Source organism: Acanthochromis polyacanthus, chromosome 23, assembly GCF_021347895.1.
Source record: "Acanthochromis polyacanthus isolate Apoly-LR-REF ecotype Palm Island chromosome 23, KAUST_Apoly_ChrSc, whole genome shotgun sequence".
Taxonomy (NCBI): Eukaryota; Metazoa; Chordata; class Actinopteri; family Pomacentridae; genus Acanthochromis; species Acanthochromis polyacanthus.
The window spans coordinates 18997376-19024494 of NC_067135.1; the positions used below are offsets into that span (position 1 = coordinate 18997376).

Below are 27119 nucleotides of genomic sequence, written 5' to 3' on the forward strand. Positions count from 1 at the left end.
ACTATACAAAGTCCAACATCCAAATCAAACGGCTGAAAGTCCCCGAAAATCATCATTTTTTCATTTTTATTCTCTTTAGTTGGTAAGGTTGTTATGGCTCTACAGTAAATATAATGTTCTTTAGTTATTTTCTATCTATTTGTGCATTTTAGTCCGTTTTATGTTTTCAACACTTTCCATTTCTGTTACTGTCTATTTTGCTATTCTGAGTTTGTTGGACTTATTCTGCCTCTGCTGTTTCCTCGCTGGGATCATAGGATTCCCTGAAGTACGGTTGCCACCTAATTCCAGTACTGAGTCCTTCATTTAGAAAATAATGTTTTACTGCTATGTGGAAAGATGGGGGTTTGGGGGCATACTTTTGCTTGCGTAAATAATTTTATGTCTAATTGACTGACATGTCCTTGACATTTCGGTAGGCTTGCATGGATTTATTATTATTTGCTGACATTTATGGTGATGTGCAATAAATAAAGTTCAGGTGATAATACTGTTGAAGCTCTAATGATCGAACAGAACTGTCTAAAAACACATTTGACATCTGTCAGAAACTCATCTTTCTAAAAAAAAAATTGTATATTGTCAGACATCTACTCATAACTGTCTCTAGTTCTCTTACCTTTTGATAATAAATCTTTAAAACTGACTTCCACATGTCTCTGCAAGAATGCATTCTCTACTTGTAGTCAGCAGTTCAAGAGTTATTACCATTTACACTACCATTCAAAAATTTAGGGTCACTTAGAAATGTCTTTATTTTTGAAAGAAAAGCAGTTTTTTTCAATGAAGATGACATTAAATGAATCAGAAATACAGCCCAGACATTGTTAATGTGTTAAATGACTATTCTAGCTGGAAATGACTGATTTCTAATGGAATATCTCTATAGGGGTACAGAGGAACATTTCCAGCAACCATCACTCCTGTGCTCTAATGCTACATTTTGTTAGCTAATGGTTTTCGAAAGGCTAATTGATGATTAGAAAACCCTTGTGCAGTTATGTTAGCACATGAAGAAAAGTGTGAGTTTTCATGGAAAACATGAAATAGTCTGGGTGACCTTAAACTTTTTAATGGTGATGTATTCCCTTTAAAGTCTAAAGGAAAACAAAATGCATTATTAAAGAAAAAAGTCTCCTGTGGGTACATCATTTTGACTGTTCAGTGCAGAAAGTGAGTGTTTCATTACTGATAAACATTTGTTAATCCTTTATCACGTTGATGACCATAATAAGAAACATGCTTCAAGTTATTTCTCTCCTGGTGATAATACAGTAATGGGCTTTATATTGAAGGTAAAGTTGCATGTTTTCCGGTCTGCTTCGGGGTAAATTAAAGTAGCTTGATGCCGCTTTCATAGAAATTGCCAATGAACCAAACCTAGGCGATACTGTGTACTCTGCGCATGCGTACCATTTCATTCAGCATGCATCAGTCAGCGCTGGTCTTGTTTATTTCACTCGGAGCAGTTCGTAAACCTGTATCTATTGATTTAGCTAAATATCCCAGACATATTTCCACTTATTTTACAATGAATAAATACGTGTCTAAATTACACACAGTCTGCATCATGAGCTAGGACCACTCCAGTTCTCATCCAGATGCAGGACCTTGAACAGAATCCAAGTAATACTTTACTCTGCAGCAGCAGCCACCTTGTCAGCATGCATCTCTGCTTTCAGTATCTCTGTACGTCCCTGCTATTAATAATTACATTTTTAATCAAACTCTTCTTCCTTTCCAGAGACCTGTGACCTTCCTCTGTGAAGCTAATGTTGAAATTGGTTGTTTTCACAGTTGCAAGGTTAAATTTAGCGTTGTGAAACATGAGTCTTGTGAAAGGCACAGTTAACCCCAAAATGAAATTTAAGGCTGAGGATTGAGCAGTGTGTAAAGGATGGATGGATGTTTCCTTCCCCCTACTGGCTGAAAGCAGGATTTGTCTCATGATCAACAGGCACAATTATGCTAGACATTAGAGTATGATAAAAAAAAAGAACGAGTTATGGTACCTCTATGGGAAAAAGCGGCTCAGATGTTGGAAGTATACTTTTCAGTCTGACTTGTCTTAGGAGTGAAGACGCTGTGTGTAAAGCAGTGTCTTTGTACAGTCATAGCAACTTTAACCCTTAAATGCACCAGTGATTGGACTTTTCTATAAACGGGTCAAAATTAACCATCTCCAGACAGGAGCAAAAAACGGCCGGAGCTCAAAGGGTTAATCCCCGTCAGCGTCACTATCTAACCAATCACATCCTGCAGCTCTCACTCATACCTGTCCTCCACCTGTCATTTTTTCCCTACCAATTGCCGACCTCACACAACCAATCATATTCCAGCTGGGGCTTCTGTCAAACCAATGAGGGCGCGGCTTCCGTCCGGCGGTCAGAGGGGATGTCGGGATAAAAACTTAGCCGAGGTGGAGAGAAAAGTTTCGGGAACAGCAGGAGGGAGGGGACCCAGAAGTGAAACTGTAGTAATCCGATCCCGAGCATGAGCGACGCCGAGGTGCAGAACGCTCCACCTTCGGCCCCGGTGGAAGACACACCGCAGCCCGAGAGGAAAGTCATAGGTGGGTGATCAGGGCCCAAACTTTTTAAACTGAGCAATTTCTACCTGAGCTGCGCCCTATATATATGAATAGAACGGGTGATATGTTGTCGCGTAAAGCTCGGAGGACTTTTTTTTTTTTTTTTTTTACAAACATTTGTTTTGTATCAGGTGTGTTTGCAGCAAGGTGCCTCTTCAGCTAAATGGACTAATAACAGAATCAGTGGGAGCTTTCGTCGTTGTGAGCGACACGTGTCACGAGCTTTACGCATGTTTTTGTAGGAAGTAACTCTTTATTCCAGTGAAGTCAAGCCTTCAGTGTGAGCAGCAGCATGGAACTGATTATGTAGCGAGTAGAAGGAAAAAAATCACTTTGACCACTTCTAACTGTATTCAGTTCAGCTGCTTTTAATTTTATTTCTTGTTTTCTGTCATGAAAATGTACCGGTTTCCTCCAGTTTGGCAGATTTATGTGTTATTCCTAATGCTAACATGAACACATGACCTCAATTTTGTCTTTATCAGCGGTCGCGCGTGCTCGACAAGAGGAACGTGCGCACGCGCCGTCACAGCTGCAAATCATATTAGCGAGAAGCTACAAAAAGCTAACAATTGGATGTGTTTGGGAGGTTTTCAAAGGCTGCCTGAACATTAAACCGTTAGCTTTGTCTCTCAATTAATTTTAATCGCTTTATTTTACTTGTCTTTGAATTAATTTATTTAAAAATTAATGTAATTTAGGTGTGACAGTGTAGCCTCGTTGTGGAGCAGCTCTCCCTCGTGACCTGGTCCAGACCTGGTTTCAAAGTCTTACTGTTAATGATTGATCCAAAGAACAGCTTTTTGTGGTTGATGCAGTCAAGATAACGTCGTGTTGTTCTCTTTGAATGGTGTGCAGCATTGTTTCCTAGATATACACTTAATCATGTGCTCCTGTTGCAGCCACCGCAGTCCAAGGCACAGTGAAGTGGTTTAATGTGCGTAACGGATATGGCTTCATTAACAGGTAATCTTTCCTTGTAATTACTTTGGAGTATTTTCCTCAGTCACACCACTAGGGCCGCACAATACAGACAACAATGAGCAAATGACCTCCATATAATTATTTGGGAGGGGAGGAATGAATCATTTAGAATGACTGGGCTGGTTTCTGTGGGATAGTGCATCTACACTGAAATAAAAAAACTATTTTTAAAAAATTTAATGAAGCTGTTCAGAATACTTTTTCATGTGGTTTAACGTCGGCAAAGGCATCCAAAGTAGTTTTTTGTAGAGACAGGATTTCTGGCTCTTTAAAGGGAGCAGGATCTTGAGGAGCCGTTCAAAAGACTGGCTCATATTTATAGTCATTTGTTTTTGAAGTCAACCAGGGGCTAACTCGTTTTTATCAAGGAAACAATCACTGGTAGCAGTTACAAAATACGATATGGATCAGAATAATTCAGACTTGCACATCCCACCAATATATACTATATTGAATTTTATTTATATATTTTATATACATATAGACATTATTTTCATAGTTTGTTCTGTATTGTTAAAATATTCTTGTGTGATTTACATTGCTTTTCTATGTATGCAAAGTTGATCTGACATGCATACATTTGACACGCATGCATTCTCATTCTGGCCTAGACCAGTTTATACCTGTTGACACAAAGAATAAGCATGCTAAAACTCAATTGTTTACCACTGCATACTAAAATTTAAATTTGCTGTGAACAAAACATTTTCAAAGGAGATCGACATCAGCTGGTAGTTTCAGTTGTTGCTGTACGACTGATTTCGGTATAATATCTATATCACTTTTGTGCTTCAGTTAAGATTGGCTTGATTTGTGCTCAGTCAATAAACCTTAACATCAGCATAATATCTCGTAGTGTATTTTGCCGTCTATCCCAGGGCTTCAGAGACAATCACACTAGCGGACAATTTAGAATCACCAATTAACCTCAGCATGTTTTTGGACTGTAGGAGGAAGCTGGAGAACATGCAAACTCAATGCCGAAAGATCCCAGGCAGGGACACGGATCTGGGATCTTGTAGCTGCAAAGCAGCAGTGCTAACCACAATCCACTGTGCATCCCCATTTTGCCTAAAACGTTTCCTTTAATTTAATTGGTTTGTGCATTAATTAAGATAAAATTCATTTGATTGATGTAATCTCATATTACATGGGAAGCGTTTTAGCCTGGAAGGGTATATTCTGGGCTAGTCTGATTCAGCCCCTGGAGTATAAATTGGGCTACACTAAAGTATGCTTTGGCCGGGGTTTAATCTGGCCTATTGCACACAGATCAAGTCAATCTTAATTTAAGCACAAATCAAAGACAATACAAAGAAATATAATGTGTTACACAGAAACAACTGAAAGTAACACCAGCCAATGTGGGTGTTCTTTCTTTATGTTTCGCTGAAAAATTTCTTAGTTTTTAATTCAGTTTTTACTTTGATTAGAATGTTTTTTGATTATAATTGGCTCAAGGACATTCTAATGATGCTCTTTCATAATGACTTGCTTGCTGAGGATCCCTCTTTGTAAGAAAAAACCCTAAACGACTTAACGATTAACAAAGAGTTCAGCATGCTTAATCTATATGTATCAACAGATATAAACTAGACCAAAGTATACCCCATGGTATACTTTGGTCTAGGCCATTTTATGCCCAGGTGTACTTTAGCTGGGGGGTTAATCTGACCTGTCACACTGGACTAGCTCTACCTTGTGTGTTGTCTCCAGAAAAGTGCATCCAAATGCTGCTACGTTTCTTTTGCCTCATTTTATGTTTTTTTTTTTTTTTTCCGTCGCTTATATCTCCTCCTCCCTCATAAAGCTGTAAATGTGGCTCCAGTCTCTAGTTAGTCAAACTCGGACAGTGCTCACACTCCTCCAAGTATAGCGACGTTCACGTGAATGGAGCTGCTGTGGGCAACTCAAACTCGGATGTCGTAAGTGGTTCATGTGAAGACGACGCCGACAACTCAGACTGATGGGGCACACGAGTGACGTGAAGAAAGCGTAGGCAATTTGCATATACTACGAAGTGGTTCTCCTCATTCACTTAAAACGACGGACTAGTTTGCGAGCGTCACATCCCTACTTTATTGTCCTTGAATGACATTTAGATCTATCACTGCCCTGACCGTACAGAGCTTTGTGGTGTTGGTTTAAACGATCAAACAACTTCTGTTACTTTATTCCTTTTCAGTGTTTTTCAAATGTTCCTCATTCTGCTGTGCGGATGTGGAGACTCTATGTCAATGGACTTTGTCTCAAGGGCCCTTAGATTGGAGTAAATTATGTTTTATTACTCACTCTACTCTTGTGGATTACTTGTGGCAAATATGAATTTTGCAAGTTTCTTTTTTGCATTTTAAAAAACAAAGGTTATAGCATGATTTACATCAGATATTTGCCCCATTTCACATTGGAGTGTCTGTGATGTGACTTTTGTACGTCCCCACATCACACTGTCAGTGCTGAAGCAAAATGTTGTGCAGCTGCTTATAATCTGGCTTTATTTCCCACAGGAATGACACCAAAGAAGATGTATTTGTTCATCAGGTAAGATGGGGCAATTTTTTTTTTTTCATTCATGCTTTTATGGCTTGGTACCCTGTTTTGATGTCAAATATGTCTTCTCAGACTGCTATCAAGAAGAACAATCCTAGGAAATTTCTTCGCAGTGTCGGGGATGGGGAGGTTGTAGAGTTTGATGTGCTTGAAGCAGCCAAGGTAAGAGTTGGAATGTTTCGGTTCATATCGCCAGTTGTGAGATTATTTGGTGTTCTTCCATAAGCTGTGATGTCTCCCAGGGCTCAGAGGCAGCAAACGTGACTGGGCCAGGTGGTGTTCCGGTAAGAGGCAGTCGCTACGCACCCAACAAACGGCGTTTCCGTCGACGGTTCTTCCCCCGTAGTCCTCGGCCCGGCGACCGGAGCAAGCCAGGTGATGGCCAAGCCCCTACATCTGAAGCAGACGGATCAGGGGAGAATGACGAAGGGAGGCCCCAACAGCGCCGCCGTAGGCCTCGCAGGCCCCGACAGGATGGACAAGATGTAAGCTGAAGTCCACAGCATGTGTCTGCAGTCCTGGAGGCTGCCCTTGGTTTCCACACAGCGGCACACACTTCAAATGGAAAAGCACTCGGAGCAGTACTCCGCCAAGGCTGTTCATTCCCCATCAGGCATTGTCACATATGCATCATTTTATTTTAGAAATGCAGCATTTGTTTTAGTTACTGATGATCAGAAATCATGACATAGAATATGGCCATTTAATATAGATGTACCCACAAACAAATGACCTTGTGCTGATCAAAGGTGTGTTATGCATGTGTACGTTGTGTACAGATATCAAATCGCGTGACCTAAATATGTAGCAGGTGATGGGAATTGATGGACTTGGAAACAGTTCCACAATTTAGGCAGTTGTTGCTTGTATGATTTCTGATGGCTAAGTCCAGAGAAGTCCACAGCTGTGGATTTGTAGTAGCATCGCAATCATGTAATCATCAGCAGACGTAGTGTTAACTTGTCATAGTTAGTGACACCGTACCGCTGTATCGGTTCACAATGATACAGAAATCTTTAACAAATCGGTGGATCCAGACTATAAGCCACGTCCTTGTCATTTCTGACCTTTCCTGAAAGCTTCGTCCAAATCAGTTAGTCTTTTTGAATAATGTTGCTAACAGACAGACAAACCAACACTGATTGTCACATAACTGTACCGTGTTCCTTGGTGGAGTAATACATGAATGTATTCCCGGCCCCCCCAAGATACTTCCTGAAGTTTTAAAGGTGCATCCAGCTAAACAGTATTTTGTTATGAGTACTGAATTTTAGGATTATTTAAGACAAATTATTACTTCATGTCCAAGTAGTTATAGTTTAAACATTTATTCCACCCAAATAGTACTCTTTAACAAGTTCAGACTTAAAATCTTTACCTAAGATACACATTTCTTTGCGTAAATTATCTTTACTAGTTGTGTTTGGAAAAACTGTACTTGGCATACTGGGGTCATTATTAGGTAAAGTAATAATATAATCATATGCTATGGCCTTTGTAGTCACAGGAAGGTTTGAAAGGTTAGAGAGAGGCAAAACACAAGGACAAATCTGAAAGCAGATGTGTATACAATAATAAATGGGGGAAAAAAATGGTGCATGGAGACGGATAGAGATGTTAATGTACTTCTTATAGTCTGATGCGTAATTAATGTGCTTGTTATGATTGTCATTAACAGTCAGGCTGGCCTAAATCAAGCGGTGTTTCATTCAATAAGTAAACAATTTAAGAGGTAATTTTGCTGTCACTAGCTGGAACATGCCTGTTTGCACGCCTAATGACAAGTACAACCATAGTCTCACGCTTTGGCAGGTTGACAGTAACCGTTCTGTGCCACTGCAGACATTTGAACTGTTGTTCACGTTAAACAAATGAAACTTGATACACATTCAATACTGACAAAATGACCATTGTTTGTCTTGGCCAGAAATGAGGTCTGTGTGACTCATCCGTGTCAGTAGGTGATGTGAAATTCACAAATACTAGAACTGAGGGTAAAAACTACGAAGTAAAAAACAGAAGGGTGCTCCTGCAGAGAAATAAGCTGTTTCTTATGCCATTTTTTTTTTAACTGAGATGACGTAAATGAGAGCTTGATGAGGAAAAATTTGGCTTGTCTACAACAAAGAACAGGGTCAGTGAAGAATTGAAGCCAAACATTATTTCTGCACAGTTGTGGCTTTGAGGTAACTTGTCCATTGCACTTTAATTATGTGTACAATTTCGCAAGATGTTCTTTTAGTGAGAGCATGAAGAATAAATCTTTTGGTTTCTTTGTCAGGATGAAGTTGGAGAGCAGAAGGATGGAGTTGCTGACGGTGACCAGACGCAGCGGCCGCCACGACGCAGATTCTGGCGCCCGTACCGCAGGTAGCTTGACGTCCGTACTTGAAAAATCTTGTTCACTTTCAAAAAGCTTTTTCACTTCTTCATTTCAATGTGCTTTTGCCTTACGACAGGCCGTTCCGCCCTCGACCACCTACTGATCAGCCTGCAGATGGCCAACAGGCCGCTGCTCCAGAGGAGAGCCAGGAGCAGAATGAGGTGAAGCAGGTGGAAGCCTCTGAGGGCCCCCATACCAATGTAGAAGTAGCCGAAGGAGAAGGCCAAAAACAGCAGCAGCAGCAGCAACGCCGCCAGCCTAGACGACGCAGGCAAAGAAACTCGGAGTCATCTGCCTCAAAGGTAAGTATGTCCTTTACTTCTTTGTGATAGTGAATATCTTTAGGGAGTGGACAGAATTAGACATTTAAGGCTGTTGTCCTTTGCTTTGAAAACACTGATTAACTTTTCTGACAGTTCATACCCAAAAACGATCAGTTAATCAAGAAAATCATTGACAAAAACCAATTCACAATAGAAATATTTGTTAGTTGCAGCATTATAATTTATGGACAATAAATGTACCCAAAGCAGGCGCTGCTTTCACCCTTCAAGTCTTTAGTCATGTTTATGAATGGAGAATGTGTTTTAAATGAACCCAACACAGCTAGCTTGGGTAAGCTTGTCATACACCACCGTTTTGGGGGTCACCCAGACAACTTCGTGTTTTTAATGAAAGCTCACACTTTTGTTCATGTGCCAACATAGTTACTCAAGGGTTTTCTAATCATCAGTTAGCCTTTCAACACCATTAGCTAACACAATGTAGCATTAGAACACAGGAGTGATAGTTGCTGGAAATGTTCCTCTGTACCCCTATGGAGATATTCCATTAGAAATCAGCCGTTTCCAGCTAGAATAGTCATTTGCCAGATTAACAATGCCCACACTAGATTTGATTAATTTACTGTCATCTTCATTGGGGAAAAGGCTGCTCTTCTTTCAAAAACAAGGACATTTCTAAGTGACCCCAAACTTTTGAACGGTAGTGTAAGTTGAACAAAGTGGTCCTGCACACAGCCCTGATTCAGGATGTGATGAATGTATAAATGTATGTGGTAGAAATGTAAAAAAAAAATAACATGACAGCTCATGAATCAGCCATTGTTTTTTGAAGCATCCCTATAACCTGGTTTGAAGTGGATACCATGCATTTGTATTTGATTCTGACTGTGGAACCTTAGCATGTCATCCTCCAACTCTTTCTGCATGTCAACTCTCAGTGCAAGTAAAATAAAAGCACCACTGCCACATTTGTTCGCCATTCAACTTCAGTGGTCCAAGTTCAAATAAGTCATTTTCATTTCTTGCGCCATAACCCACAGTGCATGTTTGGAGTGTTCTCATACTCTGACCTGGAAGCCCTTCTAACCATCTCAATATATGAAGAAATCCCCCTCAAGGTTGCTCTAAACACATTTTTTTTTTTCCCCCCCTGCTTGTACACACACTGAAGAATGATACAGAAAAGTCTGCATCAGACCCTGGAACACCGCCTCAGACCTCAAAACCAGCTGATATTAAAACCACATCGAAATCGCCAAAAGCCTCCCAAAAAAGTTCTCCCAAACCATCAAAATCACCTGAGGTAAAGTGCTCAGACTGACCCTTAATATTTCGTCATATTTAAATTTCACTGGTTGTCGTGCTTGCATACACGTGTCCTGTTTCCTTGCCCTCAGCATGCCGCAGACACAACAGTCCCAGCAACAACAGAGTGACATCTGTGAGAGGACAGTCACATGACCCTTGGCAAGAGGTGGGACCCTCACTATAGCGGTGCAGCCGTGGGTTAGACAGGACGGGAGACGGGAGGGTGTAAGGTTGCACAGCTCCATGTGACACATTTGCCATCTTTCACAGAAGGCCAGATGACCAACATTAACTGGCTGTAGAAGACAAGTAATTGGAATTAAGGTGGAATGATGGCTTTATAAGGGATGTGAAAGGTTGTGGTGGAGTCTTTAGGGACTCTGCTTATGTTTGAAATGCTAACGATTTTTGTATTAAACAGAAGTTCAAACTCTAGAACCTCAATTTCCGACCAATATGATCCTCGTTTCAGGATTACATGTTCGCTGTTTGTTGCTTTCCTAGTTTGTTCAATCCCTGCATCTCCTTTTGCGTTTTTATTCCTCTTTGTTTTGTTTCTCATAGGTCCTAGGGTTGGAGGACTGGACCTATTTCAGAACACATGCACTGCCCTCCCCTCCCTGCACTCCCCCATCCTCCAACCCACCTCGCCTCTCTGTCGTTCCTCAGGCCCATCCCCCCCCCTCATTTTGTCTTGTGCTGTCCTGTCTGGACATTTGGAGAGGGACTGGGTGGGGAAGAAAGGAGGTATAGGTGGTGCGGTGGGTGCGTGTTTCGAAATTGAAAGTACATCTTTTTAAAAAAAAAAAAAAAAAAAAGGGAAAAAATGGACAATCTGCTTGGTAGCCCAGTTATTCCAACCACCCTTTAAAAACAAATTTTCTTTACTTGACCAGATGGAGCTCATCAAGTCGTTTAGAGAGGAACCAGCCTAGTTTTTCATTTAGCTTTTTAATTTGGTTGAAGAGGGGAACCCCAAGCAGGTGTGCAGTTGGTGGTGCATTCTGGGAGTCAGTTTAGTTCTGTTACCACCTCAGTCAATTCTTGAAACATGCTACTCCCTTCATCTCCTCAGTTAAGATGGACTGATGAAAAGAAACTTTATTTCCTTTGTTTTACTTGTTTGTGTGGGCTTTTCTTTGGAGGGGATTATGTGCAATGTCAGTACTTAAAATGGTAATTAATAAATGTTTGCAAATCTCAGGATTCACTCATTTCTTTCTGACAGTGTCTGGAAGGAGTTTGACACGGTTTTCATTGTCTTTAAAAAAATCACATTACTTCATATTAAGCGCAATTTAAAGGTCTAGTTAGAAATTGTTGATGGTGTTTTCAGCTACAGTACTTTCAGTCTCTGGTTCCAACATTCACTCTACAAAGAACAGTTCCTCTCTGAGCAATTTCTAAAAACTTTCTTCAGAATGTAGTGATACACACCATTTAAAGAACAGATAGGCAAACAGCACACATGACATATCAAGAAAATACACAAACTGGATACAAAATTAATCTACAAGATCATACTCTATAGGCAGCCTCTGTGACTGCACATCTCACTTGAGTACATCAGGCTACTGTTTACAAAACCAGACACCACTTGGAGTGCATAAAGAATTGAAACTTTTAGACCCTCATACTTTATCAGCAACCAAACGACACACTATATCTACATATGAAGTACCAAAATAAATCATTAAAGGAACATTTCTGCAGCTTGTGCAATGAGTTTTTCATAAGAAAAAAACTTAAGGTGGGAACACATATGACTCAAAGTCTGGTGTGATAAGGACGACTGAGGCTCTCTTCTTTCCAAAAGGTCAGTTGTGATTCACAGCTGACATTATTATGGAGCTTAGACCCTGATCCAGTACCCAAGTATACCGGGCTTTGCAAAAGTTCTGTTACACGGTTTCATGATCTTTAGAGACGTTTACATGTCGGAGTGAAAAATTCCATTAAACAAACTGAAAGTTCTACCTTATAGGCAGGTGTCATTAACACAAATTTGTTCTCCAGTGAAGTTGTATCAAGATGGAAGTCAAGAGTTGAGATATCTGCTCTTCTTCATGCTGGCCACAACAAGTCTGACAGAGCCAAGCAGCTGAACATCAGCCGGATGACCGTCCACAGAGTCGCAGAGAGGCTCAAGAATGGTGAAGACCTGAAAGATCTTCACCATTCTTTAGCCTCTTCGCGACTCTGGACGGTCATCCGGCTGATGTTCAGCACAAAGGAGAGCAGATATCTCAACTCTTTTGACTTCCATCTTGATACAACTTCACCGGAGGAAAAAAATTGCATTAAGGACACCTGCCTATAAGGTAGAACTTTCAGTTTATTTAATGGAATTTTTCACTCCGACATGTAAACGTCTCTAAAGATCATGAAACCGAGTGTAACAGAACTTTTGCAAAGCCCGGTAAAGAACATGTTTTTTTTTTTTTTAGATGTCCAAAATGGTAATGTCTGACATGAAGGACTATGGATAAATGCATTAAATTTTGGCAAATTCATTCAAATCACATTTTTAGCCAAAGATTGCATATCAGTCCAACTGTACCATAAGCTATAGTCATGACAATTTTCAATACTTGGGGTTATGCACACATTTCAGTTGGTAGCTAAGAAAGATGAAAATCCCGAAGTGTTCAGAACCAAATTCCGTAGTTTAAGCTATGAGTGCCATATGTGAACCACTTAAATCTGAAATTTAGGTACGTTTACTAATCTTCTATTGTGTTCCCATCTACAATAAAAACAGGCTAACTATCAACCTCATGGCTGCTTTTCCTACTGTTCCTGTACCTACAATCTTTGGATGTCTTGTTTATAAAGTGCAGGAAATCTCTACACCTCCATCTATCAACATTGCAACCGAGTGCACCGCCATGGAATAAAACCATATCACATCAGCAGTCAATGCCTTAACAGTCCAGACATATCATTCATATGTGCACGATATTCTTTGAAACTACAACAGTCAACCCTAAATCCACAGGTTTGTTGTTCTAGTCAAGACAGAATTCATAACCATGTATTGATGTGGCACCAAACTGTCACACACTTTTAACACTGCTTTGGCACCACAATCTACACAAATGCAACAATAGACTGCAATATACAAGTCAGAAAATCAAAGCTTGGGGCCAGGCCTGTATGTACAGTTCATCTCCTGTTCTCAGTTTCATTTTTCTTCCACAGGGACTCCTCAGTTGATGCTTTCCTCTCCCAAGTAGTCCAGTTCAGTGCTGGGCTTGTCCATGTCCATGTCCATGTCCATCATCCCTCCTGCTGTGCGCTGGTGGAAGTTGGCTGCAATCTGGTCAAATGTCTTACCCCGTGTCTCTGGCACCCGGAAGAATGTGAAGATGAGGAAGAAAAGGAGAAGTGCTGCAAAGATCAGGAAGACATATGGCCCACAAAGGTCCTGGGAAAAGAAGGGAGGCAGGTTCAGATTAGAAGAAGCAGACCATGGACATTTGCAAGTAGAAAAGCACTGAGAGTACCGTACTACCACCAAGGCTGCTCATTCCCCCACATGGCATTGTCAGAAACGCAGCATTTCTTTATTAGTTATTGATGATCAGAAATCACAACAACATAGAATGTGACCATTTAATATAGATGTACGCACAAACAAAATAAGCTTGTGCTGAGTGCAAGCATGTGTATGTTATGCACGGATACCGAATCGGGTAATCTGAATATGTAGGGGGCAGAGAGAATCGATGGGACTCGGACATACCCCAACAATTTAATCAGCTATTCCTTGTATCATTTCCGATGGATACGCTTCGGTGGATTTGTAGTAGTATCGCAATCGTGATTATCAGCAGGCAGTTGGCGTAGTGTTCACTTGTCGCAATAATACAGAAATTCTCAACAAATCTGTGGATCCAGACTTTTTGCCGTATCACTGCCGAAATCTAATCACTCGGTCCTTGTGTCATTTTTGACTGTCCCTAAAAATTCCATCCAAATCCGTGAGTCGTTTTTTGAGTGATGTTGCTAACAGACAGACAGACAAACAACCCAACCTTGATCGTTACATAACTGCATCACGGTCCTTGGAAAAACACTAAAATAAGACTATAATACTAAGGAATAGAAAGCCACAGGCAGGCTTCTCATTATTGTTTTAGAACATCTACTGAAGGTACTCACAGCAACATATTGGAAGCACATGCCGATAATGAAGTTAGCAGTCCAGTTGGAGCAGCCTGCCACTGCCATGGCAGCTGGCCTCGGCCCTTGAGAGAACAGCTCAGCTACAAAGAACCATGGGATAGGACCAGGGCCTATCTCAAAGAAGGCCACAAAGCCAAAGATAGCTAGCATGCTGATGTAGCTCATTCCAGGAACGCTGTCCTGTCAAATGAAACACAAGAGGATACAGGAGTTTGTAGAGACTAGTACAAGTAGGAAAAAATCCACGACAGGTCACGACACTTGGATCTTTAGGGTACTCACCAGTAAAGCCAGAGCTATGGTCATGATGATGGCACATATGCACATTCCACCCAGTCCTAGCATGTGGAGCGTCCGTCGACCCATTCTCTCTATGAGGAAAAGCTGTAAAAGTAAAGAAAACAGGGTAAGATAAAGGTTAGCTATGCTCGGTAGCCAGCTGGAGCTAAAACATACATATCCTACTTCAGTGAATTTAGACAGGTTGTCAGTTAGTTTGTGGGGAAAACGATTCTTTGTCATAAATATATTTAGCATTGGCCAACTGGCACCAAACCACAAGTCCAGCTGAGGTTAATGAGAATGTCATTAGTTGTACGAGTACATAGTCATAAAACAAAATATTGTCAGTCATTTTTGATCTGAAGATGGCATTTTTTTTAAAAAAATGAAAACCTTCAATACACAAAAGTATATTTTCTGTTTCATTATATCTGTTAGTTAAAATTTTTGCACTGTTCACTTGTAAAATTTTGCCTCCAACCACTATATCCACAATTGTGCACAATTGTGCCCCTGCTAAGAAAATATCCAATTGAACATGCCTCAAGTATAGTTTGGAAATGCTCAAAAACTTTCATGGATGAAAGGGTTCATCCTAGGAATGGTCTTTTCCATACCAGCCGCAATCTATAAAAACATTTGCTGCATACTTTCGTCTGGACTAGCCAACAGACAGACACTGCCACCCCTACAGCCTTGCCCCTGTCTTAGCAAAAACCATGCTTTATGACCCATTAATTGACATTGAAGAATCATGACTTGTCAATCCAAACTTGGCCTACTTGGATGTAACATTTGATAAGCAGGTACAGGAAAAAGCATGATCAGCCTCCTCTTATCTTATTGACTCATTGATAACAGTGTTAAACAGTAATAGAGACACACTGTGGTCCACAGAATGACTGTTGTCTTTGTTGCACTAAACTGAACAAAGATTTCAAATTCAATTCTCTCATAATAAAAGAGGGACTTATCAAAAAGCCAAGATGAAGGCATGTTGGTGTAATTTCTCACCGAGACCACAGTGAAGGCACAGTTTACTGCTCCGGCTCCTATGGTGGCATAGACTGGACTCTGGACTCCTGCCTTCATGAAGATACTGGTGGAGTAGTAGAAGATCTGCCAGAACGGTAAACAGATTTAGGTCAACATTATGCTACACTTCCCTTTTTTCCCCCCTGGACTTTATGTAAGCTTTACTGATGTCACTGAGATGCAAAATGCAATGAATATTGTAATTTTCTAGTTGTAGCTGCGTCACCATGAATAAATCTGAAGGAAAAGGAACCCCTGACTCACTGCGTTGACCCCAGATAACTGTTGGGAGAGCTGCAGCAGGATGGAGATGACGATGGGCTGGCGGTAAAGTGGGGAGCGAAAGAGCTCTGGGATGGACACCTTCCTCTCCATGTCCATCCTCTTCTTCTCCTCCTTCATCTCAGCCAGCATGTCGTCTACTTCCTGTCTGCCTGTTAGCCTCCTCAGGCCTGCATGAAGGGCAAATGTACACCACAGTTTGAGGTCGCTTAGAAATGTTCTTATTTTTGAAAGAAAAGCAGTTTTTTACAATAAAGATAATGTTAAATGAATCAGAAATACAGTCTAGACATTTTTAATGTGATAAATGACTATTCTAGCTGGAAACAGATGATTTTAATGGAATATCTCCATAGGGGTACAGAGGAACATTTCCAGCAGCCATCACTCCTGTGTTCTAATGCTACATTGTGTTAGCTAATGGTGTTGAAAGGCTAATAGATAGTTTGAAAACCCTTGTGCAATTATGTTAGCCCATGAATAAAAGTGTGAGTTTTCAGGGAAAACAAGACCAAAACATACCTAAAAACCTACTTTTTCAAATGTAACAAATCTGCCTGTGTTCTGTTAAAAACGTCAAATCCTAAGACAATAAGATAGACCTGGTGACACAATGATGGCCAAATCAATACCTTAAAAGTGTCTCCAGCTCAAATTTACTCCAGCCCAACTCACCACTCTTGGCATGGTGGTCCTGACACCGGACAATGTAGAGGAATCGGGGACTCTCGGGACAGAAGGGCAGCAGACTCATCTGAAGTACAGTCGGCACGACAGTCAAACCCAACAGAACAGGCCACAAGTCCTCACTGCCGAGCAATGACTCCAGACCAAGGATCTGCACAGAAGTAAAGTTTATGTTTGTTTTTTTACCAGTTATAAAAGATGGGACTCAGTGAAAGATATATTCTTGTTGTTACAACATGGAAGTTTGGGAAAAGACAGCAGAACATGAGAAGTTGCTGCAAGCCCTCAAGATGTGCTGCTTATGAGAGGATTAATAAATGTGGTCTTGAGAAGCCATGGAAATACAAGGGAGATGCTAGTGAAAAGCATAACAGAGGCAGACTACATAATCAGAACATTTTGCTTTGATGGCTACCACACCTGTGCTATGAGAATGCCAGTGACTATAGCCAGTTGGTGCAGCGTGCCCAGTGCCCCTCGAAGACTCGTAGGTGCTATCTCGCCCACATACATTGGCGTCAAGCCAGACGCCAATCCTGCACAGAGTAAAACAAATTCCAGTGGCAGTTCTTTAAATGAATACATAAAGAGAAAGATAAAAGGAAACAAAACAGTGGATGACTCACCGCAGTAGGCACCAATGATGAAACGTCCAAGGATCATCATTTCAAAGGAGCGACAGAGCTTGGACATCCCCATCATACTTCCACCAATAAAGGCAAACAAGTTGTTTATAAGCATGGCTTTCCTCCTGGAAGAAACACAGACAAACAGCTTTGGAATGATGCTGCTCACATGTCAAATACCCTCAGTGTGAATCTAAGCTAATCTAATGGGGTCTAAATCCCATCATTATTTAAGGGTATATACACTAACGTTCAAAAGTTTGGGGTCACCCGGGCAGTTTCATGTTTTCCATGACAACTCACACTTTCATTCATGTGCTAACATAACTGCACAAGAGTTTTCTAATCATCAGTTAGCCTTTCAACACCATTAACTAACACAATGTAGCATTAGAGCACAGGAGTGATCATTGGTGGAAATGGACCTTTTGAACGCTAGTGTAAGTATATGACAATGTCAAAGACACAGATGATCAGTGCCTGGTCTACTTAGTGGATTCAATGTGCACACTGTGAATTATTTGAGCCTCCAGAGGGCAGTGTCATACAAATATAGTGACAGTTTAGTTATCCTAAATCTTGCTGGAAACTGAGCAAGGCTGTGATATTTGTAGATAACTTAATAACAGTGGCGTTTTTGACAGCAGACTGACTGAGTGACTTTTTATTCCTTTTTGAATATTTTAAAGACTCTTCACTGGAAGTAATTTTGTAGAAAGCACAGACAAGATCAGCAAAATTTCAAAGGGATCTAATGATGAAGGAATAAACAAAATATGGCACATTGGGAAAAAAATGCATTTTTAGGTCACACCAGAGACAGAAGTAGGACACATCTTTTCGTGGATGGAGAAGTAGGAGAAGCAATAACACAATTACTAACTACGTCTATCAAAGCAGGGTTGGACCATTCAAGACTATATGTACGTATTAATGAGCCAGCAAAATTCCGGACTGTAGCTAAAATATCTCTGAAATAATATGTATATTATAATTATAATGAAACAGCAATGTATGAATATTTAACGCAGCATAACAAAGATTGATAATAAAATCCATCACAATGATAAATAGCTTAACAGACAAACAATAAACAGAGACAAACACTACACATATAGTCTATGTATAAATGTGCGTAATTGTACTTACCCAAATTAAAATGTTACAGGATGAAAAGGTATTAATTCTTCCCTTTTTAATCTAGCGAAGATATACTGGAATGATTTCAGTGTTTTCAATTGAGTTCACACTGCAAACTTTTTATCGTATGTGTTTGCTCACATCTGTTGTGGCCTTTACATAGTGGAATGGAATTAAGTCTAATGATGGAATTCAAGGATGAAAGATTGTTCAGAAAGGCTGCGGCACCTCTGTGATAAGCAGTGCCAAATGACAGAATGCATCCATCAGCTGTCAGTCTGTCAGTTTCTTGGCTTAGAACGAAGGCCTACTCCCTTCATTTGTCCTGTGGAACTAGTTCCTGGTGCCAGTCGTGAAAAGCAAACAAATATAGAGTTCTTGTTAGGTCATAGGATGAAGTAAAAATGAAAGAAATGCAACAAGGTGTTTTCCTGGGTGGTGTTACTCTTTTTGTAAATTATACAATCAGACAGCAATTGGCTTCAATTTGTGATGTCAGGGTGTCATCACGTAACTGTCTTAAACCTACACTGCACATACATGATTCTGTACAGTGAAGAGCAGACATTCAAGTTAATCAACATTAATAACACTTTTAGCAGGAGAGGGTTTTAAATGACCAGCAAAACCTGCTCCCGCCTTTCATTTTCCTCCTCCAGTTTGCTTCACCCACCAAACAGTTGGATCTATTGTGTTCGAGGGGACATCTGTCTTCACCGCAGACTCATGTTGCATCTAAATCACTTTGACCACAGAGGTCTTCACCAGCGTCACCAGTGACAGCTGCTTTTTATAGGAAGACCTTGTCCTGAGTGTACCTACACTGATTGCTACCACCCCCCTACCTGCACTCCCCTACACCCATCCTGACCCAGTGCCGCCAGCTGTTAAGATACTCTTTCAGTCAGTGGAAGCTGTGGGAGCAGCATAGGTTACAAAGGGAAACTGGGTCAACATGTAACTTGGCCAGAACTTCCTCTGAGTGACTGAGAGTGGACACTGAGATCCATTTTGGATTTAAATAGAGGTGACGAGGAGACACTGATGTAATCTGATGGTTCCAGCCAAAGATAGCAAACGTTAGGGCATAATGTGGTAGTTTTATTTGGTGCACATAGAGTTAAAATGAAAGATTTATGCACTAAGTAAACTACCACATTACGCCTTACCTGATTATTCTTGATTTTTATTATTTTCTTTGTGCCAATCTGTGGAACAATAGGAAAGAAATGTGGTTTTAAGAGTGAAAAATTCAGGTTTTATGGTTGGCGGAATATCAGAGTAGACAGGAAAACTGATTTTTTTTTTTAACCAAATTTGCACCATCCTATAACTGGTTTGCATTATATTTCAGTAGTCCAGTTACATTATTTTTAAAGTTTTGGCACTTTAAACATTGCTCCATGGATTGCCACAAAAAAAAATCAACAAAAAATGTATGACCCCACCCCTCTCTAAGTACTTTTAATTTGTAAGCGAATGATACCTATGACCCCAAATATTACGCATGATTAATACTAAATACTTTGTAAAGAAAAAAAACAGACAAAATGAGATGATAAGGCCTGAACTTCTTTCAGATTTGTTGCATTGAGATCGAATGACCCATTTACTTTACGTAAAGCACCAGTTCCTCTGGCACTAAAACCAAAATCGTGCTTGATCTTAAGTATTGTGTTCTTGGGGTTAAGGACCAAGTTATGATTACTGGACAACCACTACCACCAGAGTTATGGCAATCCTGTTTGGAGCACCTTTTCTCCTCCAAATATAATCTGGTCATGACGGCCAAATAGTTCAACTTTTGTTTCATCTGACCACAGCACTTTAATCAAGAAGGCCTCTTCTTTTTACATGTGATCAGCAGCATATCTCAGTCAGGCCTTAAAGGCATTATGGAGGATGTTTTTTTTTGTTTAATTTGTCTGATTCACATAAAATGAATATACTGACCTTTAGTGGACTTGTATGTATGGTCTCTAAAAGAATAAAAAATTTTATAAAATAACTGTGGACATGGCAGGACCTGAAAAACATCAGCCAATCAACGCGCTCGGACCGAGGCGTTTGGTTTGCTCCCTTTCCTGTCAATCAAAAATCTTCCGGCTCAGGCCTAGTTACGTAGATTACGTACGCCTTGGACTTACGTGTTTTCTGTATGTGTTGCTTTGGTATAGCTTCATAGTTAGCTGGCGACTTGTTTTGCTCATCTTTTTTTACATAATGGCAGATAAAGATCCAGGGGGACCCAGCCGTAAAAGACAATTTCACGAGTACTACGCAAGTTTCTGGAGGATGGCGTTTCTTCGTAAATGTTAAGAGGGGGGAGGTTAGAGGGGGGTAAGGGAGAGGTTGTATGTGCGCATGCGCATGCTACGTTCAAAGTTGTAGGAAATTAAATCTCCTCTAATGCCTTTAAGGTCCCATGTCTAGAAAATATGGCTTCCTTCTCTCTTCTCTTTCGCTTTCTCTCCACTCATTGGTGTAAAACACACCTGACTATGGACAGTGACACCAGTATTCCAACAGCATCTAATCATCACAGACCTACTTTTTAGTGATTCTTGGCTTGATTCTTGACCATCCTGACTAATTGTCTCTTCAACAGCAGGTGATAGTTTGTGTTTTCTTCCTGACTATGGCAGTGACACAACTGTACCATCCACTTCGACTTACAAATAGTGGTTTGCAAAGAGGATCTTGGGATCTGTAGCTGTTTGAAAAAGCTCAGACTGTACCATCCACTTCGACTTACAAATAGTGGTTTGCAAAGAGGATCTTGGGATCTGTAGCTGTTTGAAAAAGCTCAGAATGACATTCCTGCCTCAAGGGAATGATTTGCTTTTTCACATATTTGCTGAATTCCTCAGACTTTCACACTGTCGTGTTTGTGGCAGAGCCTAATGAGTGTATTAAATGGGCCTTATTTAAATTGGCTCAGAGCTCAATCACTAGCTACAGCCAATCATAATCACTCACAAGACTTTAAGAGTCTTTAACACAGCTTTCTACATCACCACAACTGATAATTCACATTGCTGTATGTATATTTTTTAGCCAGCAGATTTTGTCACATTTTGTCACTGATTTAATGAGCCATTCGCAGTTTCACTGTACCGGCCGTGTGTACTTAGACTTGCATGGCTTAATCTTTGAGACAAGCATATGCTACTGGCAGGATCAACCAGGTAGCCCAGACGGGGACAGACCTATAGTAAATCTATCTGGCGAACTAAAATGCATGATTGTATTTTTGTGACAAAGACACATAAGTCTCAAAGAACTACAAGCTGTGCGAAGAGGCCCCTCAGACAGTCCAACAGACTGTCACAGTTTGCAAGACGCATATACAGACAGCATACACCAAAACACACAACCAAGTTTTCTTGAATGGACAGCCATTCAAGAGCAAACACAATCACATGTGAATTCATATTTGCATTTGAACTGGTGTTTGAACCGCTGCTGGATTTGTATGAACAGAAGTTACAAAAGATATTCAGAATTCACATTTGCTGTTTCTATGTTGTTCTTGAACCCTGAAGGCTAGGAACATCTCTGCTGACTATGGATTAGAAGTCCTGATGCCTGACGTCTGAGAACAACAGAGCCAAGATCCTGTAGGACTTCAAGTTCCAGATCGACAAGCAGGTGCTGACCGTATACGAAAAAATGGGGAAGTACCAGGAAAACAGATGTGGTCTCGTATAATGTCCATTTACCAGGAAAGACACAGGACAACGTAAATCCTTGAGACTACTAGAGATAACAAAGCTTCAGTGTTACATTCTGTGTTCTCCTACCTGCCCAGCCACTCGGAGACAAAACCCACGCAGAAAGAGGAGAGCATGCCCCCAATGGAAAAGATGGCTACGGACAGTGACCAGAGGGAGGTAAGGGTCCCTGTGGGGATGGGCTCTCCATACCGGTGCACCCATGTTGCGTTGTAGTCCTCCTCAATGATCTGAAGGGTGTGCAAAGACAAGCAGTGGTGAGTAATGGATGTATTAGACCTCTGTAGGAACAAGAACAGATCAATCTGCATTAAAAAGCAGCTGTGACATTTAAAGCTTGCTGTAAAGGTAACTGCAGTCATTGCTTGTGATACTAGTAGGTGGAATTAAAATCAGTTTTGTCAATATCCAAAAACAGAGGCACTACTCTATCAGTAATAAGCAGCACTCTATCAGTAGGATCTTGATAAAACATCTCATGGCCGACAGAATTAGCTGAAAATACCACACAAATAAAGATACACCAAGTCAGACTCTATTTTGGTTTTAGTGTCTCTGTGAAGCTAGGTTCATCAGCAGATCCCTGAATACCAGCAGCCGAGTCAGAACCTGACTTGGCATACGTCCATTCATCTCCCTTGGTGACTGTAAATCTGGTATAACATACCAAGCACAACGGACTGCTGTTAAATTTAATGTGACCTATTGACATGTGTAATTAAGGGACAGCATTTCGCCTTTTTGTGGCGCATTTTTCAGTCTGGACAAAAAGAGCCGAATGCGTACAGTACTGTGGAACTCATAAATCATCCTACATACATTCTTTACATGCAGTACCCAAGCGTGCCGCCACGCTGGAACACCAGATGTGGTTGCAATATGAGCAGCAATATATTATATGGTTGGAGCAAGTCAGGTTTTTAAAAATCATGTGCCTGCATCTATATATATATATGCATACATATATATATATATATATATATATATATATATATATATATATATACACACACACACAGGGTTCGTATTTGAAGGCTCTATATGAATGGACAGTGCCAGATTTGTATTCAGATGTCACAGAAAACTGATCATATATTCCCTCCTTCCTCATAAAACAAACACAAATCCCCTCTGTTTTCCATTACACCTGAGGCAGACATATTTTGACAACACGGTGTTTCCGTGAGGAGGATGTCGTCATTGTGTTGACACAATTAAGACCTCAAGCAGATCGACTCCACCCTGCTTTTTCTGCTTCTTTTTTTGAATGTAAACTGCTAGTCTGATTTACCTGCATTTATCTTTTTTTGCTTTGAATGATTTTTCAGCATTATATTTCAAATTTATCTCAAAACATCACTTGGCAGTATGTTGTGGTCAGGAAATAATGGTTAATTGCCACTATAGGATGTCATCTTAAACTTAAACCAGCACTTCTGTTAACATGTTTTCTCTCCTTCGAACAAACTAGCATTCCTTTGCCACTTTCATGGCTAGAGATCATCTTTGTGATCAGTGATTAGCTGTTTATCTTTTACCTTCTGCGGTGCATTAATAACGCCGATGTTGTAGCCAAACTCCAGAGATCCCAGGACAGCAGTGAAGACTGATAGAGCAAGGGTTCCAGTCACTGTCTGGAATAGAAACACACACAAAGACAAGCGAATACCATATTAAAAATTATGCTAAGTAATTTCAGAGAAGTCTATGTAAAACAGACTGTAACAATGGTGGATAATAACAGAGCATATAGGATTGGTTTTAATACATGCTCACTCATATCCCTGCTCCAGTAACATCAACTATATATAACTGTGATCCTGATGAGAGACACTCTCTTTAGTACCGTCCATGACTTTACTGGCTACTTCATTGTTGACGCCTGAACTTTAACTTCCCTCCAGTTTCCCATCAGCCCCAGTGGCACCTGTCTCCACGGTGACAGACGAGATGACCTTGGGGATATGAAGTCTACGCCTCCAGCGAAGTATGTTTAAGTCTCAGAAGTGTGCCATGATACAACTGACATATATGTTACCTAACGTCACGTTTTTGAAGACAACACTCATTTAGCATGTCATGCTTTTGGAGTGTTGTTTTCTCGAAGAGAAAAGAGCTGCTGGATAAACAGAATAAGACAGAGGCATCGTTGTAATAACAAGGTTTACAGAAAAACTGTCATTTTAGTGGCAACATTATAATGGAAAGCATGTCTACTTTTATTATGTACACTTGGTTAAAGTGTATTTTCTCATTTTATCCAAAATACAAAGATAAAAAAGACAAAATATGCATTCTATTTATCATGTGTATGTTTTCATTATGCATTTAAGGAAAATACATACTCTAATTCTACTTTTCTGTGGATCATTCAGCAAAGTTTGACCATTTGTAAGTTGTCCAAGTCTATAATACGTGTTGACCTTGCTGTGTTGAGTCTCCAGATAAGTGCTGTTTAGCATTCATGAACCAAAACAAAAGGGTGTGTGTTTGTGACTGTGTGTGTCCTTGTGGAAAAGGTAAAAGACCAGAAGCAGCTAGACGTGCTTTATTGCACGTAATGTTGACAGCATTTCACTGCAGGAACACTTAAATGCCCAGTCATCCATTTACTTGTCACTTAGCATGGATGAATCAAACTTGTTGTTATTAACTGTTGAAGTATATAGATATAACAGAAGATCACATCAAACACTATAATTCTCCCTGTGATATCCTGATAAAAGCAAACCTTCCACTCAACCCTTTATACTAAATAGAACTGCCTATATGGTCCCTTTGATTCTTTCTTTGTTTTAATTTTCACTTTCTGAGCAAACGGAAGCCCCACATCCCTGGGACACCAACAAATCAGAGTGCAGACACTGTCCACATACTGTCTCTGCTTATTGGTAATGGAGCAGCCTCAGGAATTGTTGCCTTAGTGGCATCACAGTAACAGTCTTCTCTTTCGTGAATGCTAAATAATCCACAATCAAAGGAATGGCACGATTGAAACAGACACTCGCATCTATATGACTGGGAAGTGATTTCTCTAAAAGAGCTGGGAGAGCTTTGTTTTGGGCTCTGAGGCCTTGTTTATAAGGGTGGTGAAAAGGAACCAGTCAAATTAGATGACCGAAGCACTGAGCGGTGACCTGTAAAATCAGTTATTTAAACTGCTCAAGGTCACCACTCAGGACTAAAGAGTGTTAACTATTTTGATTTATTTATATCTATATTTTTTTTTTTACCACAATTACTTTATTGCCATTATTTAGACACTTGTGAAAGCGCAATAAAGGATATTGCCGTTTATATTTTGTTAAAAGTTTTTGTATATGTTGAGATATCTCTTCCGTTTTCTTATTTTCTGACATTTTAAATACCATTTTTATGATCAGATTTTATGAGCTGATGAATCAATGAGTTTGTCCTTATATACTGGATTACACAAAACTAATAAGAACTCTGAATAGCCAAGCATGCGGTTTCCCTTACAGTCTTTGTGTGTGACGGTGATGCGTAAAATCTTTCCATAAGCGCACGGCAGCTAAGTGCGCACTTGCCAAGCAAAAATAACGGCAGATTCTGCAACACACAACTCCTTGAGTCACTTGCGCGACTAAAACGCTGTATTTGTGCAAAGAGTAAATAAATTACCTCCCCTCCGAGTTGCTGAAACCCGGCCGGCATGATTGTGGCAGCTCCAGGCGCCCAGTAGCAGTCGGTGACAGATGCGTCTGGTGCCAAAAGGGAAACAAGCCCCGGCGTAAAGTTGAAGCACTTTAACACCAAAAAAAAAAAAAAAAAAAGAGACTTGTTAAATCCAAAACAGAAGATCAATCTGGTGCTGGCCGTTCTACAGGTTGTCCTTTTCTTCTTTGAACTTTGTGTTGTCCGTCCAGCTGGGATAGAGTGACACCCGCATACCCACGTGCACGCCTCTCGTATCCAGGAGAGGGGAGGTAGGGGGTGCGGCTGCCGCTCCAGAGTGGCCCCGTGGGCTGATCTTGAGGTCCTACAACAGAGGTCGAGACGCAACCAGGAAGCTGTCTTGACCTTAGCTATCATTGGTTGAAGGGAAAGAACATGTGTGCAAGAGCAGGCAGTCCAACCTCAAAGCTGAGGTGGTACAAAAGGGGTGTTTGGATTTTAATCTAGTGTGCAAGAGATGAAGAAATGAGTTACAAGAGGTGGGATTGTATCTTAAGATTCCTCTTTAAATCAAAAATTATTTGTCAATCTTTGGATCTTGAGCTGGAGGTGTTCAGAGGGCCAAAGTTGTCAATGGGGCCAAGTTTTATGAACTCTGTTACATAATGTCCTCTGGCCTTTTAGAGGAAAGATAAACTTGATAAAGATGTCATTCACTCGTATTTTTCAAGCTCACAGAAGTGCAATTTAAGTTGAATAGTTACATATGGGTCCTATCTACTTGTTTGCACAGGTGTTGGACTTCAGGTGACCTCGGGCCACCACTGTGACTCAACATTTCGTGTGGGTGTTGAAGAGGGGCTCGTCTTTGTCACCCTGTTTGCCATTGTCTGTCTTCCCAACACTCGTGAATCCCTTTCTATTTCAGATCACATGCCAAAGAGGTCACACACCCCATCCAACCCCTCCCCAAACCCCTGTTCCACAAACCCTCCCCGCTTTCTCTCTCTGTTACACAACAACAAACCTTAATCCTCCTCCAGCAGGCGACAGGTGGACTCTAAATTTGTTCTGTGTCACCTGAGTTAGCAGTGGAGGTGCGGTCAGGGGAAGTTTGGGGACAGTGAATTAGGAGGTGTATTGTGGGAGGGTTAGCATGGGCAGAGTGCCGCTCTGCCAAAGAGGCCACTGGAAAAATGTCTACCCTAGATCTCTCAATAAAACCATCCAAGCCCACCCCTTGCAGACACACCCCCACATCACGCCACTTTCTCCTTGGAGCCTTTTCCTTTTGCTGCCCTCCTACTGAGAAACAGTGATAGAACCTGACACCCCCAATCCAAAGCCAGGGCCCCAGGACACAGTCATGTGTGACTCTAACTAAATGTAGAGAAACTTTACACCATCAGA

The 27119-nt window shown here is 40.7% G+C and overlaps 2 protein-coding genes across 2 annotated transcripts; one reads left to right on the forward strand and one right to left on the reverse strand.

Annotated features, from left to right (window-relative positions):
* The first annotated feature begins 2405 nt into the window (after positions 1 to 2405).
* Positions 2406 to 11302, forward strand: LOC110962691 (Y-box-binding protein 2-A). Its single transcript, XM_022210694.2, has 10 exons — positions 2406 to 2572; positions 3493 to 3556; positions 6082 to 6115; positions 6197 to 6286; positions 6367 to 6609; positions 8406 to 8494; positions 8584 to 8809; positions 9963 to 10094; positions 10189 to 10265; positions 10664 to 11302. Exons 1-9 carry the CDS (start codon positions 2494 to 2496, stop codon positions 10225 to 10227), a joined length of 996 nt encoding a protein of 331 aa, XP_022066386.1. The 5' UTR covers positions 2406 to 2493; the 3' UTR covers positions 10228 to 10265; positions 10664 to 11302.
* Positions 11303 to 12416: 1114 nt separating this feature from the next.
* On the reverse strand, positions 12417 to 25821 carry LOC110962688 (solute carrier family 2, facilitated glucose transporter member 4). The gene is made up of 11 exons (XM_022210690.2): positions 25716 to 25821; positions 23612 to 23707; positions 22143 to 22303; positions 17200 to 17324; positions 16994 to 17109; positions 16562 to 16724; positions 15869 to 16056; positions 15584 to 15688; positions 14570 to 14671; positions 14264 to 14467; positions 12417 to 13526 (listed from the first exon to the last, which is right to left on the reverse strand). Exons 1-11 carry the CDS (start codon positions 25746 to 25748, stop codon positions 13308 to 13310), a joined length of 1512 nt encoding a protein of 503 aa, XP_022066382.2. The 5' UTR covers positions 25749 to 25821; the 3' UTR covers positions 12417 to 13307.
* Between the last annotated feature and the right edge of the window lie 1298 nt (positions 25822 to 27119).